The sequence below is a fragment of the Pararge aegeria genome, chromosome 13 (assembly GCF_905163445.1).
Source record: "Pararge aegeria chromosome 13, ilParAegt1.1, whole genome shotgun sequence".
In the NCBI taxonomy this organism is placed as follows: Eukaryota; Metazoa; Arthropoda; class Insecta; order Lepidoptera; family Nymphalidae; genus Pararge; species Pararge aegeria.
Genome location: NC_053192.1, coordinates 3,652,702 through 3,669,215, shown reverse-complemented (window position 1 = coordinate 3,669,215; position 16,514 = coordinate 3,652,702). Strand labels below are relative to the sequence as shown.

At 34.5% G+C, this 16,514-nt stretch overlaps 1 protein-coding gene across 1 annotated transcript; it reads left to right on the top strand.

Moving 5' to 3' along the window:
• Window positions 1–6,252: 6,252 nt before the first annotated feature.
• LOC120629043 lies at window positions 6,253–7,062 on the top strand. Its single transcript, XM_039897782.1, has one exon. The coding sequence runs from the start codon at window positions 6,253–6,255 to the stop codon at window positions 7,060–7,062; it is 810 nt and encodes a 269-aa protein (XP_039753716.1).
• Window positions 7,063–16,514: the final 9,452 nt, after the last annotated feature.

The following is a 16,514-nucleotide window of genomic DNA, read 5'->3' as shown; positions in this document are numbered from 1 at the left end:
AATAACTGTAACGTACATGCGACTGTGATAACACCGGCAACCACGCCCTTCAGACCGGAACACAGCATTGCAACAATGCTTCTTAGAGGCAGAATTAAGTATGGCATTAGTACTTCATCGGACGAGCTCTGGCACAAAAAGATATAATAGTACTACTAAAGTTATAACTTTAAATGTAGCATAGAACGAAAAATTTATAGCGTATAAATAAAATGGTACTCGCTAACTGAAAGTCGTGGACAAAAACGAACATGGAAGTTTTGTATCGCTAAGCGTTTTTAATCAAAACAAAAGAAGTTCAACCGGGCGATCGTAACAGGCAGCTTTAAGCCAGTCTTTTTCGCTTTAAATGGTCCAAAACGCTTTTATCTTTGGGACACGTTTCAACTCTCATCTCGAAGCTTATGTTCTTTCTACTGAATGGATTATAAAACACAAATAAAAGTCATAAAATTATAAAAAAGCAATGTGTCATCTCTTGTTTCGAACGTGTTTCATTGTAATATGGACCTTTGAAAAAGTAGATCGACACTGCAATGTTTCCAGATAGGTATATAGTAATTTAGATGTCGACGGTAGGAGAGCTTCTTCAAATTGTTGTAGTTCCAAAAATTTTATATGCATTTAATTAAAACTTATAATTCCTCCAAATGCAGGTAGACTAATAAAAATCATAAAATTATAGCTTTCGTTGTAGCTTCGAGCGCTTTGTCATATATTGACAGCTCAGCTCAGCTTAACTGTCTGTCTGTCTTCCTGTCTGTCTGTCTGTCTGTGTGATTTAGGTGATTCCTAGAGAGAAAAAAGTATTACGAACTGTTATGTGTAACGTCTAAAGAAGTTAGGCGCCATATAAAGTTACGACACCGATTCGGCGGTTATAACATAAATTCGGTGTTTTGCACGCCTCATAAGCGGAGCGTTGAGGTGGGTATTACTGTCAGTTTACGCACACCGAGTAATTCTCCAACATAAAATGTCACTTTTTTAAATCTTTATTGCTTTTATAAGTGAATATAAATAGAAAAATGTTGAGTAAAAACACTATTTTGAACACTCATGATATTTTTAAATCTCTTTTTATTATTTAAATTAATTAAAAAAGTTCTATCTTGGACGTACGTCTGTCTGTAAATACTTCACTTATCGAGTTGGGTTTTTTTATAGGCTTCAGTATTTGGAGGAATAGAAGCCTATTACTTTTCACGGTATATTTAGATGTAGTTTAATTATACAAATAATCTAAATTTTATTGTAATGAATGAGATTATGAGGCGTGCACTTTTGGATTTTCCAATTTATTTTTTAATTAACTTCAAACCATACGAAAAATGAAAAATATATAAAAATATAAACACAATATACCACACCTTGTGGCAAGAACTATAGACAAGTTAGGTAAGGTTTGCTTGTGAAACTGGATTGGTCAAAGGTATATGTATGCCTAGGAATCTTCTTTGATTAGGCGTTACTTACTTAGGCATTGCATTGTCCATCGTTAGTGAAAACGGGCATTAATATCGTAGGCAACTACGGTGCGCTACGGAAGTACGTGTAGACTTGGATTTAAAAACTTTAAGTCTGTTTACTTAATAACAAACTTTTGTCCGTACGAACTGCGGTAGAAGAACAAGATGATACAAACTTTATAATTACTGCAATGCAGTTTGACTGTTACTTATGCTAATAGTTAAAACTTTAAAACTTAAAACGCCACCATTCGCAGCTTCCGACTCTGTTAACATAATGCTGATAAATTAAACATTAAGAGCTCAAAGACTTAATGCCTTGTGTGGATGTGAGATTCATGCGACGTGAGGATTGCTTCAAAAAGGGTGTATTAAGATAAGAGACGTTTGTTCTAGAAATACTTATTTATTTCAATAATAGTGACGGCCGATTGGCGCTGTGGGCAGCGACCCTGATTTTGGCGTCGAAGGCTGTGGGTGTGATTCCCACAACTGGGAGATGGTTGTGTGATAAGCGTTAATGTTTTCCGTTGTCTTCGTGTTTGTCTGCATACCATAAGTATATGTGTATATTGTTTATGAAAGTATTCATCAGTGGTCTTAGTGCCCATAACACAAGCTACGCTTACTTTGGGGCTAGATAGCGATGTGTGTATTGTCGTAGTATATTTATTATTCAATTTTTAAACAGTTTTAATATAAGTATAAATACTTTTTAAAATATTAATTCATAAAGTAAGTATCCCTAGAATATCAGACATATTACAATCATGAATGAGTTTATCAACGTCTACGTTACTGCTAACTACTTTCAACACACACTAAACTTGAGTAGGTACTTTCAAGGTAAGAATGTGTAGACCCTGGTTATTCCGTTGTACTTAAATCAATAGACCCTTTTGTCTATTTTATAGAATAACAGTATCTCAGAAACCGGAGGTATTAAGATATTATCAATACCTAATACATCATTTGAATTTAGGCACTACTATGTTTTGTTATTCTCTGCAGTTACCTTAGGGCAATGTCAGTATCTTAGGCGCCATAAATAAATAAATAAATAAACAAATAAATACACTAAGAAAATACACACATAGCCTCTAGCCCTCTAGTCCCAAAGTAAGCGCAGCTTGTGTTATGGGTACTAAGATAGTTGATGAATATTTTTTTATTAATATTACTATATTACATAAATACTAATAATTTACAGATAAACACCCAGACACTGATAAACATTCATTTATCAGTGGGTCGTTGCCTACTGCGCCACTCGGCGGTCAACCATACATACCTCGCTGCGATGGGTTCGAAGACATTTTAAATTTTATTCAATTTTATTTTAATAAGTACATAGGTAATTTTGGTTAATAAATATTAATTGTAATCTTTAATAATATATTATTTTGAATTATTCTGTTCTTTATTACTTTTTGAATTACAACTGCGTGTTACGCTCATGAATGTTACCAAACAGCTTAGTTGTTATGGATACAAATTGCTAGTTATAAATAATCAAAATGGCGGCCATCCGCCATTACCACGAATTAATGAATTCATCCCAATATTCCGAGATCATCAAAGAGCGTTATTAAATTGATTGGAAGCGAATGCTTTCGCGACCACTTATCAAAATCACCTCAACGTCATTCTTAAGTATTTATCAGACAGACCACTTTTAATTACTTAAGAATTTTCGGGTTCCTTCGGAGAGAGACGCAGTTCTTCGCTACAGAATTTCTTTTTCTCTGATTTAAACTTTGATATTTCTCATCTACCGGACGTGCCGTGACGTTTTTTTTCTTTGATTGGATAGATTCCTTAGTATCGGCAGTATATCAAAAAGCCGGAAAAGAACCTACACGAATACAGCTTTCATTTCTTACGTACAATAATGTGGCGCGGATCTTTAGAAGGCTCACCGAAGCCTCTTCGGGGCGTAATTAGATCTTTTGTCCGAGTCGTCAAGAGGAAAGAAAAATTTTTGTAATTAAAATTAGCTTTCTCTAAGATATTGCGTTATCATCGATAGCCAATAACAGTCCACTGTTGGATAAAATCCACCAAACCCACTGGCAGTAATTTGAATTTTAGTTTACTAATTTACTTCTAATATTCATTTTGTTACAATCCATTTTCTTTTTAAATTGTTTTACATTCTTATGTACATAAATTTAATTTGAAATATGTACTGACTATGCAACGTCATTATTTTAACTTCAAAATTCAAAATTCATTTTTTTCAAGTAGGCCTACATTTGAAACGTCAAGTCTGTCTGTTTGTAGTGATTCTACCACCGGTTCGGAAGGCAGATTCTACCGAGAAGAAGCCGGCAAGAAACTCAGCAGTTGCTCTTTTCCAACATCAACAATTTACTTTTTGCATTTTAACATTCATTTTTCTATCTTGTGAGAGCTGAAAGCGGAGCCGGATGCTTCCAAGCAACCTTGTCATTAAAATAAACTTATTCCATAATGACTCTCTTGAGCCCATTTTTTCATATTTTATAAATTAAAATATTATTAATAAGTATTAAAAAAAAGGCAACTTAGGCGAAGAATGATACGTTTTTGTTCATAACAAACTTCTTCATACACTACCTCATTGCAGTAGGCACGTATGGAAAGTCAAGGGCGCAAGTTAGTATAAAAATTGTAGTGCTATTTAGAACTCAATCGATGAACTGAGGGTAAACTTTATAATACTTGGTTCCACTTTGATGATGGATTCGAGGGATGGCATTATGCACCATTTGCTATTTTACGTAAGGATAAGCCTTGGAGACTGAAACGTGAAATTTAAAGATTTTAAACTAAGATTTTCGTGATTAATCAACATTTCTTAAATATAGTTCAACGGGTACATACAACGGTAATATTTTTTGATTTGTCGTGTTTACACACGAAAGCAGGTAGTCAGATTCTGCCCGTGACATCCAACTTGACATCTCGTACCTACGCAGTTCCGTCGTGACCACGATCAATGCAACTGGGTCAAAATATCGACAAATACAAAAATATTATCGTAGTTGTACCCGTTGAACTATATTTAAGAAACGTTAAATTTAAGCGAATTACGTTAATTGCGAAGCCAACGTTAAGTAACGAAGTTAAGTAACTGTTTAAGGTCCTTTAGTTGGGTGAAAGTTTGTGTCGCGATTGTTGACGCATTCTTAAAGTTTTATTATAATTGATTGTAGACTTCAGCTTCTTTAAATCATACTTTTATAAAGATAAATTGCTTAGAAAATAAATTCTGTTGACCATGATAGGCCACATGGATTTCATTTTACACGCAATTATCTGATAGGTAGTGAATGTAAAAAAAAATAAAAAAAGTAGGTCGAAAACAATTGACTTTCGTGAAAACTGACACAGACAATTGAGCAACATAGATAGATAAATTCTTTATTGCACACAATTAAGGGATAAAAATAATATACCTATATTGAAAACCGAAATACGTCGCCACTCATCGCCGCTAGATGGCGATGTGTGTATTGTCGTGGTTAAAAAAAGTCTTGCTCAATAAATGTTTAATCTGTAGAACTACACGTTCATTTAATGCCACACATCTCCCAAATAAACTGTTCCCACGGAATGCTTTTAATACAAACAGCTAGTCGTTTGATATTTTAATGCGATTTGATTTGGGTGAAATAAATACCAGTCAGATAAAATTATTGAAAAGCCGAACTCGCAACACAGGGATTTTCAATCGCTCCACGCATAACATCGTCCTATCGATTTACAGTTAACTGACAATTATTGAGTACCATGTTTGTTTACGATGCTTTACGATGCTTTGTATTATTAACATAAAAATACAGGTTATTTAAATAACAAATATACTTGGATAGAAGCAGATGTTAAGTTGCGGTAATCCATGATATATTATGAAAATTAAGCTACATTGGTTATACTCCGCGAAAAGCAGGAGAATCTGTATGGTGTAATTTATAATTTCTTCAATCCACACCAAACAGATCTTCGGCAATGTACCCTCTACACCCGTTTCGCTCCGAAACCGGAGCATCCTCAGGAGATGTTGACTTTACAATGAATTATTGCTAAGACTTTTTCTTAACAATTCTTCATTGTAAAGTCTATCTTAACAACGACGCCCGATTGGCGCAGTTTGCAGCGACCTTGCTTTCTGAGCCGAAGGCCGTGGGTTCGATTCCCACAACTGGAAAATGTTTGTGTGATGAGCATGAATATTTGCCAGTGTCTGGGTGTTTATATGTATATTCTAATTATTTATGTATATTAGTCATAAAGATATTCATCAGTCATCTTAGTACCCATAACACAAGCTACGCCTACTTTGGGGCTAGGTGGCGATGTGTGTATTGTAGTATATTTATATATTTTTTTTTTTTTATATTAACATATATTATATATGTACAGCAAATTAAGCTTTATTTACATAATATAACAAACGTACCGTTGGTTGGTTTACCACCACTACTTTTGTTTAGTGGGGAGCTGAGTTCAACTATATATCACGCGGTCCTAGCTTCTATCCTCGGGATGGGCATATAAATAAATGAATAAATATACTACGACACTACACACATCGCCATCTAGCCCTAAAGTAAGTGTAGCTTGTCTTATGGGTACTAAGATAGCTGATGAATATTTGTATGAATATAATACACATAAATTATGCTGATGAATATTTGTATGAATATAATACACATACCAGCAAGCAATCCAAATAAAAAATCCTTAAGAACTTCACATTTTATTGTAATCAACACTAATCGGAATTTACAACAAGAAAATGGAGAATTTGGCATCCATTGAACACTCTATTTCTGCATTAACTGAGCACTTTAATGCACGAATGGCTGAGTTTCAGCGCGTCATTCAGACATCCATCCCAGCAACCAGTCCAAATTCCAATGTTGCAGCACAGTTTGGTGCATTTAGAGTATTTGTCTTGACATCACTTGAAAGCCTTCAATTACAAGTCCAGGTGCTCTCTAAGCAGTGTGATAATATGGAGACACGAACCAGGAGGAAAATGCTGCTGCTGCATGGTGTACCTGAAGTGCAAAAGGAGAGTTTGCCCGCAACAGTTGCGGAGGCATTGTCCAGCAATCTTAGCATGCCAGAACTGACCGAAGCCAAACTCAGTTATTGCAAGCGTTTGGGCCAATTAAAGGATGGCAAGGCTCGTGTTGTATTGATCAAGTTTTGTGACTTGTCTATCCGTAACCAAGTTTGGTTTTCAAAAAAACAGCTTAAAGGCACTGGGGTCACTTTATCCGAGTTTTTGACGAAGGAACGACATGACGCCTTTCAGGCAGCGAGGCAAAAGTTTGGAGTTTCTCGATGCTGGACGCGGGATGGGTCCATAATTGTTCTTGGCGCTGATGGTAAGCGCCATCGAGTTTTTTCAGTTGCAGAGGTGAAATTGATTGGAGTAAAGTCCGGTGATATCCCAATGGCAACCACGTCTGCCGCTTCGGATCAAGCTAGTGCTATAGCGAGTGCAAGTGTTGTGCCAGTGCATTCTTATGCTGCAGTTCCCTCGTCTAAAACAGTCAAGCCTCAGGTCGAAAAGCCTAGGCGAGCTGTTAGAAGGTAATGCCTGCCTTTTATGAGATTTCCAGAGTCTTCAATTGGTTTCAAACATTGTATTGTTCACTATTGCTTCCCTTTGCAGAAAGTCTGCTTTGCTGATTTTGCACTGGTGTAGGTACTTAAATAATTATAGTCTCGTTTAGTTAAAACTTGACATAACCTCTTTTTCGACTATTGTACCCTCAATAAATTTTATTTCAATTTTCATTTTGTATTCACAAGTCACAACAATGTTCAATGTCAATCTTGTCTTTTTGTCAATTTCCAACCACAGACAAGGACGAGCTAAACGTTTTGATTTTGCAATCCAGTTTGCGTTTAAAGCAAAGAGTATATAAACATTACCGCAGAGCATTAAGTTGTGGTTTGTTCGATCGCGTACCATTACTAACCGCTCATATTAATTTAAATATTGATTGTGTAGCTATTAGTTTTTTTTTATTTTTAAGATTTTGGTTTTTCTTTTTTTTTGATTTCCTTGTTTAGTTTAATTTTTTTATTTTTTGATTTACAAATAATTTTTTGGGCTTTTTTCTCTTTTATTTTATTCTATTTTTTTTTTTATTTTATTTAATTTGTTTTTGTTTATTTTTTTTCTGTATGAGTATTTTGATATTTTTTTAATTAGATGCGTATGTGGCTGTATTTATATGCAAATATGTATAAGAACCGCCGATTAGAACATACATTTATTAGTGTTTGATAATTTAATGTGATTTAAGCGATTTCCTATTAGACTTGCTGGTGAATGGAAGAGTACTTATTTGTTTTTTTTTCCTTTTTTTCGCTTGTAAACTTCATATATTTTTTTATTTTTTTTCGTGTATATATATATATTTATTGTAAAATTGTATTTTATTTTATATATACGTATTCTTTTTTTTTTATTATATTTATTATTATATTAAGCATAATTATTATAAGTATGACTTCTTCTAACAATAACTCAGATAGTGAGGGTGTTTATTGTACAGGCTCCTCTTTATCCAGCGACAGCTTCCATAGCACAGATGTTCCACTTGGCTCTGTTTTAGACAATACGTTCACACCATTCCCTAAAAATTTTAATGTAGTTCATATCAATGCGCAGAGCATTCCCTCGCACTATTCAGATTTTTTATCTACGTTTGATAACAAAGCAATTCATGCTATCTTGGTGTCGGAGTCGTTTTTGAAACCTTGCCTTCCATCAACTTCCTATTCTTTGCCTGGCTACCATCTCATTAGAAATGATCGAACAGGCAAGGGAGGGGGTGGTGTCGCCATTTACCTACGTTGTCACATTCCTTTTCGTATTTTAAATAAGTCCCCATCTTTATACTCTGAATCATCTGAACACATACTAATTGAGGTTCAAAGTGGTCAAAAAAAACTTCTACTTGGGGTTTTTTATAGTCCCTCGCTTCATATTGATTATTTTGATACTTTAGAGACTATACTTGAAGAGTATTTAACAACAGTGGACCACTCTATCATTATGGGTGACTTTAATACGTGCCTTATTAAAAATGACTATCGTTCAAAACGTCTATTGTCTATTATTAACAGCTCTAATCTTGAAATATTACCTACGCATGCTACTCATTTTTTCCCCAACTGTTTTCCTTCCCAATTAGATCTCATGATTGTTTCTTCTCCAAATCTTGTAGACGCACATGGACAACTGCCGGCGGAGGCTTTTTCTTATCATGATTTGGTCTATGTTTCCTTTAGAATTCGTCCTCCTAAGGCAAAACCGACTATTGTTATGCGTCGTAGTTTTCGTAATTTTAATAATGATAAATTTATGGAAGATCTTAATAATATTGACTGGGATATTGTTTTTGACACGCCTTCTGTAGATGATAAGCTTAATATATTTAATTCACTTTTGACCCAACTTTTTGATATACACGCTCCGCTCCGGCCAATCAAAATTAAGCATCTTCCTGCACCATGGCTCACTAATGACATCAAGCTGCTTATGTCCAAACGCAATAAAGCAAAAAGTAAATATAAGTTAAATCCGACAGATGCCAACCTGACAAAATATAAAAAGCTACGGAATCGGTGTAGCAGAATTTGTCGAGATGCTCAGCGTGAATATATTCACTCATCAGTGGATCAAAAAAATGCCGACAAAGCTTGGAAATTTCTGGCTTCACTGGGAATCGGTCGTCAGCGTCAGCAAGATTCGCAAAGCATTGACTTGGAGAGCCTTAACAAACACTTTATAGCCAAATGTTCATTCAATGCGCTAATTAAACAAGGGACGCTTAATTATCTTTACTCATTGCCTACACACGAAAGACCTGAATTCCAGTTCAGTGATACAACCGTCGATGAAGTTAAGAAGCATATTTTTGCTATTAAATCTGATGCGACTGGGGTTGATGGGATAAGTAGGAGAATGATAATTGCAGCGCTTGACGGTGTTTTGCCAGTATTGTCTCACATACTGAACTCATCACTTACCTCAGCTGCATTTCCCACCGTGTGGTGTAAAGCATATGTAGTTCCTATTCCTAAAGTTCGTAACCCTGTAAATCCTTCAAACTTTCGGCCTATCTCCATTCTTCCGTTTCTGTCTAAAGTTCTCGAACGTATTGTCCATCAGCAACTTAGCCTCTATCTTACCAGATATGATATTTTAAGCCCCCTCCAGTCCGGTTTTCGTCGTGGTCATAGCACAACAACAGCCTTGATCAAGGTCTGCGATGATATTCGTTTCGCTGTCGACAATAAACTCCTTACCGTATTAGTTCTCTTAGATTTCAGTAATGCGTTTAACAACGTAGACTTTGATCTACTTTTGGCTGTTCTAAAGACAGTCAGCATTTCACCTCACGTTGTCAACTGGTTCCGGTCTTACTTATGTAATCGTCAGCAATGTATTCGTTCGGACAGTAAACTATCTTCCTTTCTTCCACTTCTTTCCGGAGTACCTCAGGGTGGTGTTCTCTCTCCGCTTCTATTTTCAATTTTTATAAACTCAGTGTCATCTGTTTTATCTTCGTCCTATCATTTTTACGCTGATGATTTGCAGTTTTATGCATCGGCGGCTATTGATAATCTTGCCGTTGCCATTGATAATATTAATACTGATTTAAATAAAATTGCGGCTTGGTGTCGGTCATTTGGTCTCCAAGTAAATCCAGGTAAATCTCAAGTAACTATAATAGGCAGCTCTTATTTCCTTTCCTCTCTATCATATAACAGGTTACCACCTGTTCTATTTGAAGGTACTGTTATACCTTGGAATAGTGCAGTCAGAGACCTTGGGCTAATTTTGGACAATACAATGTCTTGGGTACCTCAAGTTTCTGAAATGAGTCGCAAAATTTTTGCCGCTGTTGGATACTTGAGACGGTGGAAGAAGTTTCTACCGTTAAAAACTAAAATTCTCTTAGCTAATTCTCTTCTATTACCTATTTTAGACTATGCTGATATTTGCTACTTGGATTTATCAGAGACCATGCTCGATAAACTGGAGAGGCTGCAGAACGTATGTATACGGTTTATCTTTGGTATACGTAAGTTTGATCATGTGTCCGAGTATCGTTCTCGGTTAAACTGGCTACCAATTCGATCACGTAGGAACTTGCACGCTCTTTGTCTTTTATATTCTATTTTATTTTATCCTCAGACGCCACCATATTTAAAAGAGCGATTCAACTTTCTTGGTAGCAATGTTCAGTGCTATTTGAGGGCTAAGGATGACAACAGGTTGCATGTTCCTGCCAGTCACTCGCATGCGTATGGAAATTCTTTTACAGTCAAGGTGGTTATACTCTGGAATGGATTGCCAAGAGACATAAGACAGTCTAAATCATTAAGCATCTTCAAAAGTCGTTTAAAAGAATATTATTTATCTACGGAGTCATAAACTAATATATTTGCTCTGTATGTATTTGTGTATATTTATATTTATTTATTATATTTGTATATATGTTTATATGTGTATGTATTTATTTCTGTATTATTTGTATTTGTATTAGCTGTTTATGTATTATTGTTATATATAGTAGATGTAGTTTATGTTATATATTTTTAAAATTGCACTATCCCGTTTCCATACTCCTGTTCTTCTTTCATTAAGGGTTGTCTGGAGGAGATCGCTTAAAGCGATAAGACCGCCTTTGCGCATTGTTATTCTTCTTGTATTTATGTTTTCAATTTATATTATAAATTGTGTGCAATAAAGAATTTATCTATCTATCTATCTATCTATCTATAAATACTTATAATATACATATAAAAGCCCAGACAATGAATAACATTCATGTTCATCACACAAGCTTTTTTCAGTTGCGCGAATCAAACCCACGGCCTTGGACTTAGAAAGCCGGGTCGCTGCTCACTGCGCCAGTCGGTCGTCAAATGATAAATATTGAGTTATAGATGTTTAATAACTATTGAGTTTCCATATCAAGATATTCTCAGTACCAGCCTGGAAATTCGAATTGGGGGTGATTCACCCCCGTGCCCCGGAGAGCATGTACATGCTAATGCTACCTTTTTTATAGTAATAATTGACGGACCAAGCATATTGCCCACCTGATGGTTCGTATAAAACCATCGCCAGAGTAACACTTCACAGGGCATGCAAGGAGCAGGTCCTGCAACATTACGCCCTCTGTCCATCAATTTGACGCGAAGGTATTAATTTTGTGCCAGTAATTACACCGGTGCTGCTTAGCGGCAAAATTTATACCTATTTTGGTAGGGTTGGCACAGGAGGATACAATTTAATAAACAATAGTTATGTGTTCAACGAGATGGCAAAGTTTGTTTTTGTTGTGATTGCCTAGTTTAAATTCCGAGCTAGTGAAGGATTCGAGCTAGGATGAATTAGGTAGATTAGAATCCTGAGTCTAGTGAGGCCTTCCAAGGCGCAAGAAACAAAAAATTTTGCTGTCGCGTGATACATACAACTATTCACTTCAATAGCGAGAAAATACAAGATGTAAAAGAAATATTTATTGAAACATTAAGGTATTTTTACATTTGGGATAACTAAAAACTTATTTGTTTTTATTCTTTATATTATTGTTCATACACACAGTAAACCATATTTATACTTTTATATTAAAACACTAGGTATTTTAAAATTACATTTAAACACTATTTAAATTATGAAATTATTATCATTATATCATTCTCTCCCTACGCGACGTAGCGCCTGCGCTCACGCACAGACGCGCCTCAAGCTTGTAGTAGCTGTCGTAGCGCGCTTGTCTGAAGCTTTGCCTCTGTTCCGTTTTTTCTCTGTGGCACGGGTCTCCTCCCACACTAGATGGGACTAAGGCCTTAGTCTAACACGCTCGTTCGGTGCGGATTGGTGGACTCCACACACCTTTGAGAACATTATCGAGACCTCTTAGGCATACAGGTTTCCTCACGATGCATTCCTTCAACGTTGAAGCAAGTGATATTTTAATTACTTAAAACGCGCGTAACTTAGAAAAATTAGAGGTGTGTGCTGGTATTCAAACTCGGCCGCCCGAAAGTGAGTCACCGCTTCGTTTTGGGTAAAAAAAATTAAATACTAACACTTAAAACCAACTAAAACAAAACCCAATGAATCACTAATTTCTCAACGATTGCGAACAGTTTTTTAAATATAAAGAAATGTCATAAACTTTAATTAATTTAAAATTGAATCTTTAAATATAACGTTACATATTGGATAGAAGCAGGCGTTACTTTGCGGAAATCCATGATATATTATGAAAATTAGTCACTCACATAGGGTTGCGAAATTAAATGCATCGAAACTTACGTTTGCATTTCTCAACTAATTGGAATTTTTAGCGTCGTTATGGAATTATAATTAATCATTGTTTATTTTTATTAGTCAACTTCGGAAAAATGATTTTTTAAATTTAAAATAATTAAAGTTTCTGATAAAACGTTATATATTATGAAAATTAAGCTTAATTTGCTATAGTCCGCGAAAAGCAGGAGAATCTGTATAAATTGTAATTTATACAGATTCTCGGTGTAATTTATAATTTATGCAATTCTTATACTCCACACCAAACAGATCTTCTGTGCAGTGTGCACGTTCCGCACATCCTCAGGATATGTTGACTTTATGATGAATATTTGTTAAAATAATTAACAACGGATGGTGTGGAGAATCTGTATGGTGTAATTTATAATTTATTCAATCCTTGAAGAAATTATAAAAAACACCATACAGATTCTCATGCTTTTCGCGGACTATAGCAAATTAAGCTAAATTTTCATAATATATAACGTTTTATCAGAAACTTTAATTAATTTAAATTTAAAAAATCATTTTTCCGAAGTTGACTAATAAAAATAAACAATAATTAATTATAATTCCATAACGACGCTAAAAATTCCAATTAGTTGAGAAATGCAAACGTAAATTTCGATGCATTTAATTTCGCAACCCTATGTGCGTGACTATAAAGCTTATAATGCCGTAGCAACATAATTAGAGTATTTTAAGGGCCCTCCACTTTGCTGTGTGTGTTCCGCTCTTAAAAGTGTACGGCAAGCTTAACATAAGGGCCCTCTAGGTATCCATTTGTTTTTTCCTTTGGCTTCAAAACGTGAATTTTCGGCTTTTCAGTTATTATCAAACTAACAATTGGGTCGTTTAAAGGTTACGTTCCTGATAGTACATAAGCCAAAGTCTTGTAAATTCGGTCATAATAAAGCCCACCGACCCTCATTAGCGCAGCTAGATGAGTCTATGCTCTAAATATCTCTTCATAAGGGATGGCCTAAAATGGGCCGGTTTTGTATTTTCTTGGCAATATGTAAAAAGTTTTCACCACTCTCATAATTACACTAAGTGACATAAATTTCATAAAATGTTCTTTTTCCGCTGAAAATTTATATTTCATGTATTCGCAGATGTGATACAGGCTCTTGTTTTTTTGAGTTTATCATATTTTTACAAGGAATATTCTTCATGAAGGTATAACTAGGTTAAGGTCTTGATGAAAAAATATATAATATCACAAATGAGAACATACTCATAGTAGCTATATTTTAATCCCAAATGTTTCAACTGTAGAGTTCATATTTCATTAGCAGGACAAAACTCCCGCTCACAATATACTTGTATGAAAACAATCGTAAAGAATAAATCACATTGTTCTTGACACGAACGATTTCATCTTCTAATCTAGTTTATCTAAATGTCGCACACTATTGTAGACTTTATGCTTTGTGTATAAGGTTTGTAATTCTTTACAAATCTTTATAAAGACACTATAAATCTGTCTCCGTGTTAGTATAAAATATGCTGATGATAATAATATTTTTCGATGTTTTCGTGACAAAATGGCTTTATTATATAATATTAGTTTTTGCTATAGTACCTATCTCGTACTAAGCATATTAACTGTATTATTTATAGCGCCTTTGTATTGTTTGAAGTAGCAAAAACTAAGACACGTCGGTCGATAGGCAGCCAGATTACCCATAAACCCAGCGATCTCTCGGTTTTCGGAAGCTTTAAAAACAATATCAAAAGCAGAGGAAGTCGCGGGCAAAAGCTACTTGCTAATATAAACAAAAATCATTCTCTCATGTGAAATAGAGCTTACGACAGTGGAAATCATGAGTGTTTCTCTAGGACAATTGTCTCGTTCATTGCACACTGGAATTCCACAAAACATAGAAATTAAGTGACGGTTTAAATCGTTTTAAAATTAAAAAAAAAAAAACGATTTTAACTAAGCAAACTATGTCTTATATGCGTTTTTAGTTTAAGCTTTTGATGTGAAACATCTATAGGCGGAAGGTAAAGCTGATTTATGGCGAGACGACACAGGCCGTGGCGACGCAGCGCCACGCTATATAATTGAATTTTTGTATTTCGCATGTAACAATAAAAATTAATATTAATTTTGTAATAAGACAGTCATTATTAACCGACTTACAAAAAGGAGTGGTTATCCATTTGGTTGTATTTTAATTTTAATTGTGGAACAAATATGTAATTGTTTATCTTTTCATTACGCAATATCTGCAATAACTTACAGAAAACAATTTCGATGTTTAACATCTGCCAGACGTCCCGTAACGGCTTACACGTCTTTCAATATCACTTGATTTAAAGCTTTAAGAAAAAATGTAATTGCAATATTTTGAACATTAGAAGTAAGAATACACTTGCTATATACTGGGTTACATAAAATTCATAATTCGTATAAAGGAAATTGCATACAATTTTACAATGTACTACCCATTGACATCTTGGAGATGTCTCTTAAAAAAGTTCAAAGTTTTGTACTGAACGTAAGCTTAAAGAAAAATCTTAAATCCTATTATAGTATAAAGGACTACGTAATCGATAAAAAAGCTGGGTGTGAATTATTACTCTAACCAGGTTGCTTTGCGTTGAGTTAACAAAAAAGAACACCCGGCTAAGTTTGTTGTGGGCTTTTTCTTAGACCAGGACACGTTTGGAACACTCGTAGCTTTAGATTTAAGTTTACGAATATGGTTATCGCCATCATCTCACTACCGTGTACACATTTCTCATGAAAAGTATGTTCAGTGTTTAGGAAAAAAATCAACTTATTGAAAATGAATTGATTTTTTGAGAAGTGGGTTTTAGCAAAATACTTATATATAATAAAGTCTAAAAGTCTAGTTTACCTAACCTAAACAATCATCTTTATTACAATGGGTCTTACTTTCGTAAAATCTGAATGATTGAACTAATTTTGGATAGAGCCAGGTATACCATTAGGAAAGGAGGGTTCGTTAGTTTTTATTTTAAATCTATAAACCCAAGTGGTGAAATTACTAACCCCAATGAAACCAGGGGTTATTCAACCCCTTGTTTCGCCACTTGGGTTGGAACAAAACCTAGCGATCACTCCTTATCATATACCTGCCTATCAATGGCGTGCAGAAGACAATCTCCATAAAGAGTTATAAATACTTAAATTTAGACTCTTTATAACTCTTACAATGCCTATCGTTAAGTTTTTTATACCTCGCACTGGAGTTTTTCTTCATTTTATATCATTTGCATACCCTGTGCATACCCTCTATGCACGCCAGTGCTGCCTATGTATCCAAAATTGCTTATGTCGTTCTAAATATGCATTGGATTACCATCAAACAATTTTTTTAATAATTTTAATAGAAATATCACATGCACTTAATTATAAAAGGCATTAATATATAGATAAAACACTTAAACGAAAATTTCAAAATACAGTTTCTGTATATTGATTTTTATCAGGTAAGTTACGAAAATTAAAGCCTCAGAGTAGGTATTCGTTCGCAATAACCAATAAAGAAGTTATTATTGTCAACAGGTCAACTCTAAAACTGAAAGTGTTTCGAAATGCAAATGTTTTTAAACTACTTATAATTTAGATACTTGAATCATTTGTGACATGTTTTTAAACCACCCTGTGTAACGGAATTAAAATTTATCTTTCAGAATTATTATTAATTATATAAAAAATATAAATG

Coding starts and splice junctions, on each gene's coding strand:
- LOC120629043 (XM_039897782.1), top strand. CDS start 6,253: ATGGAGAATTTGGCATCCATTGAACACTCTATTTCTGCATTAACTGAG.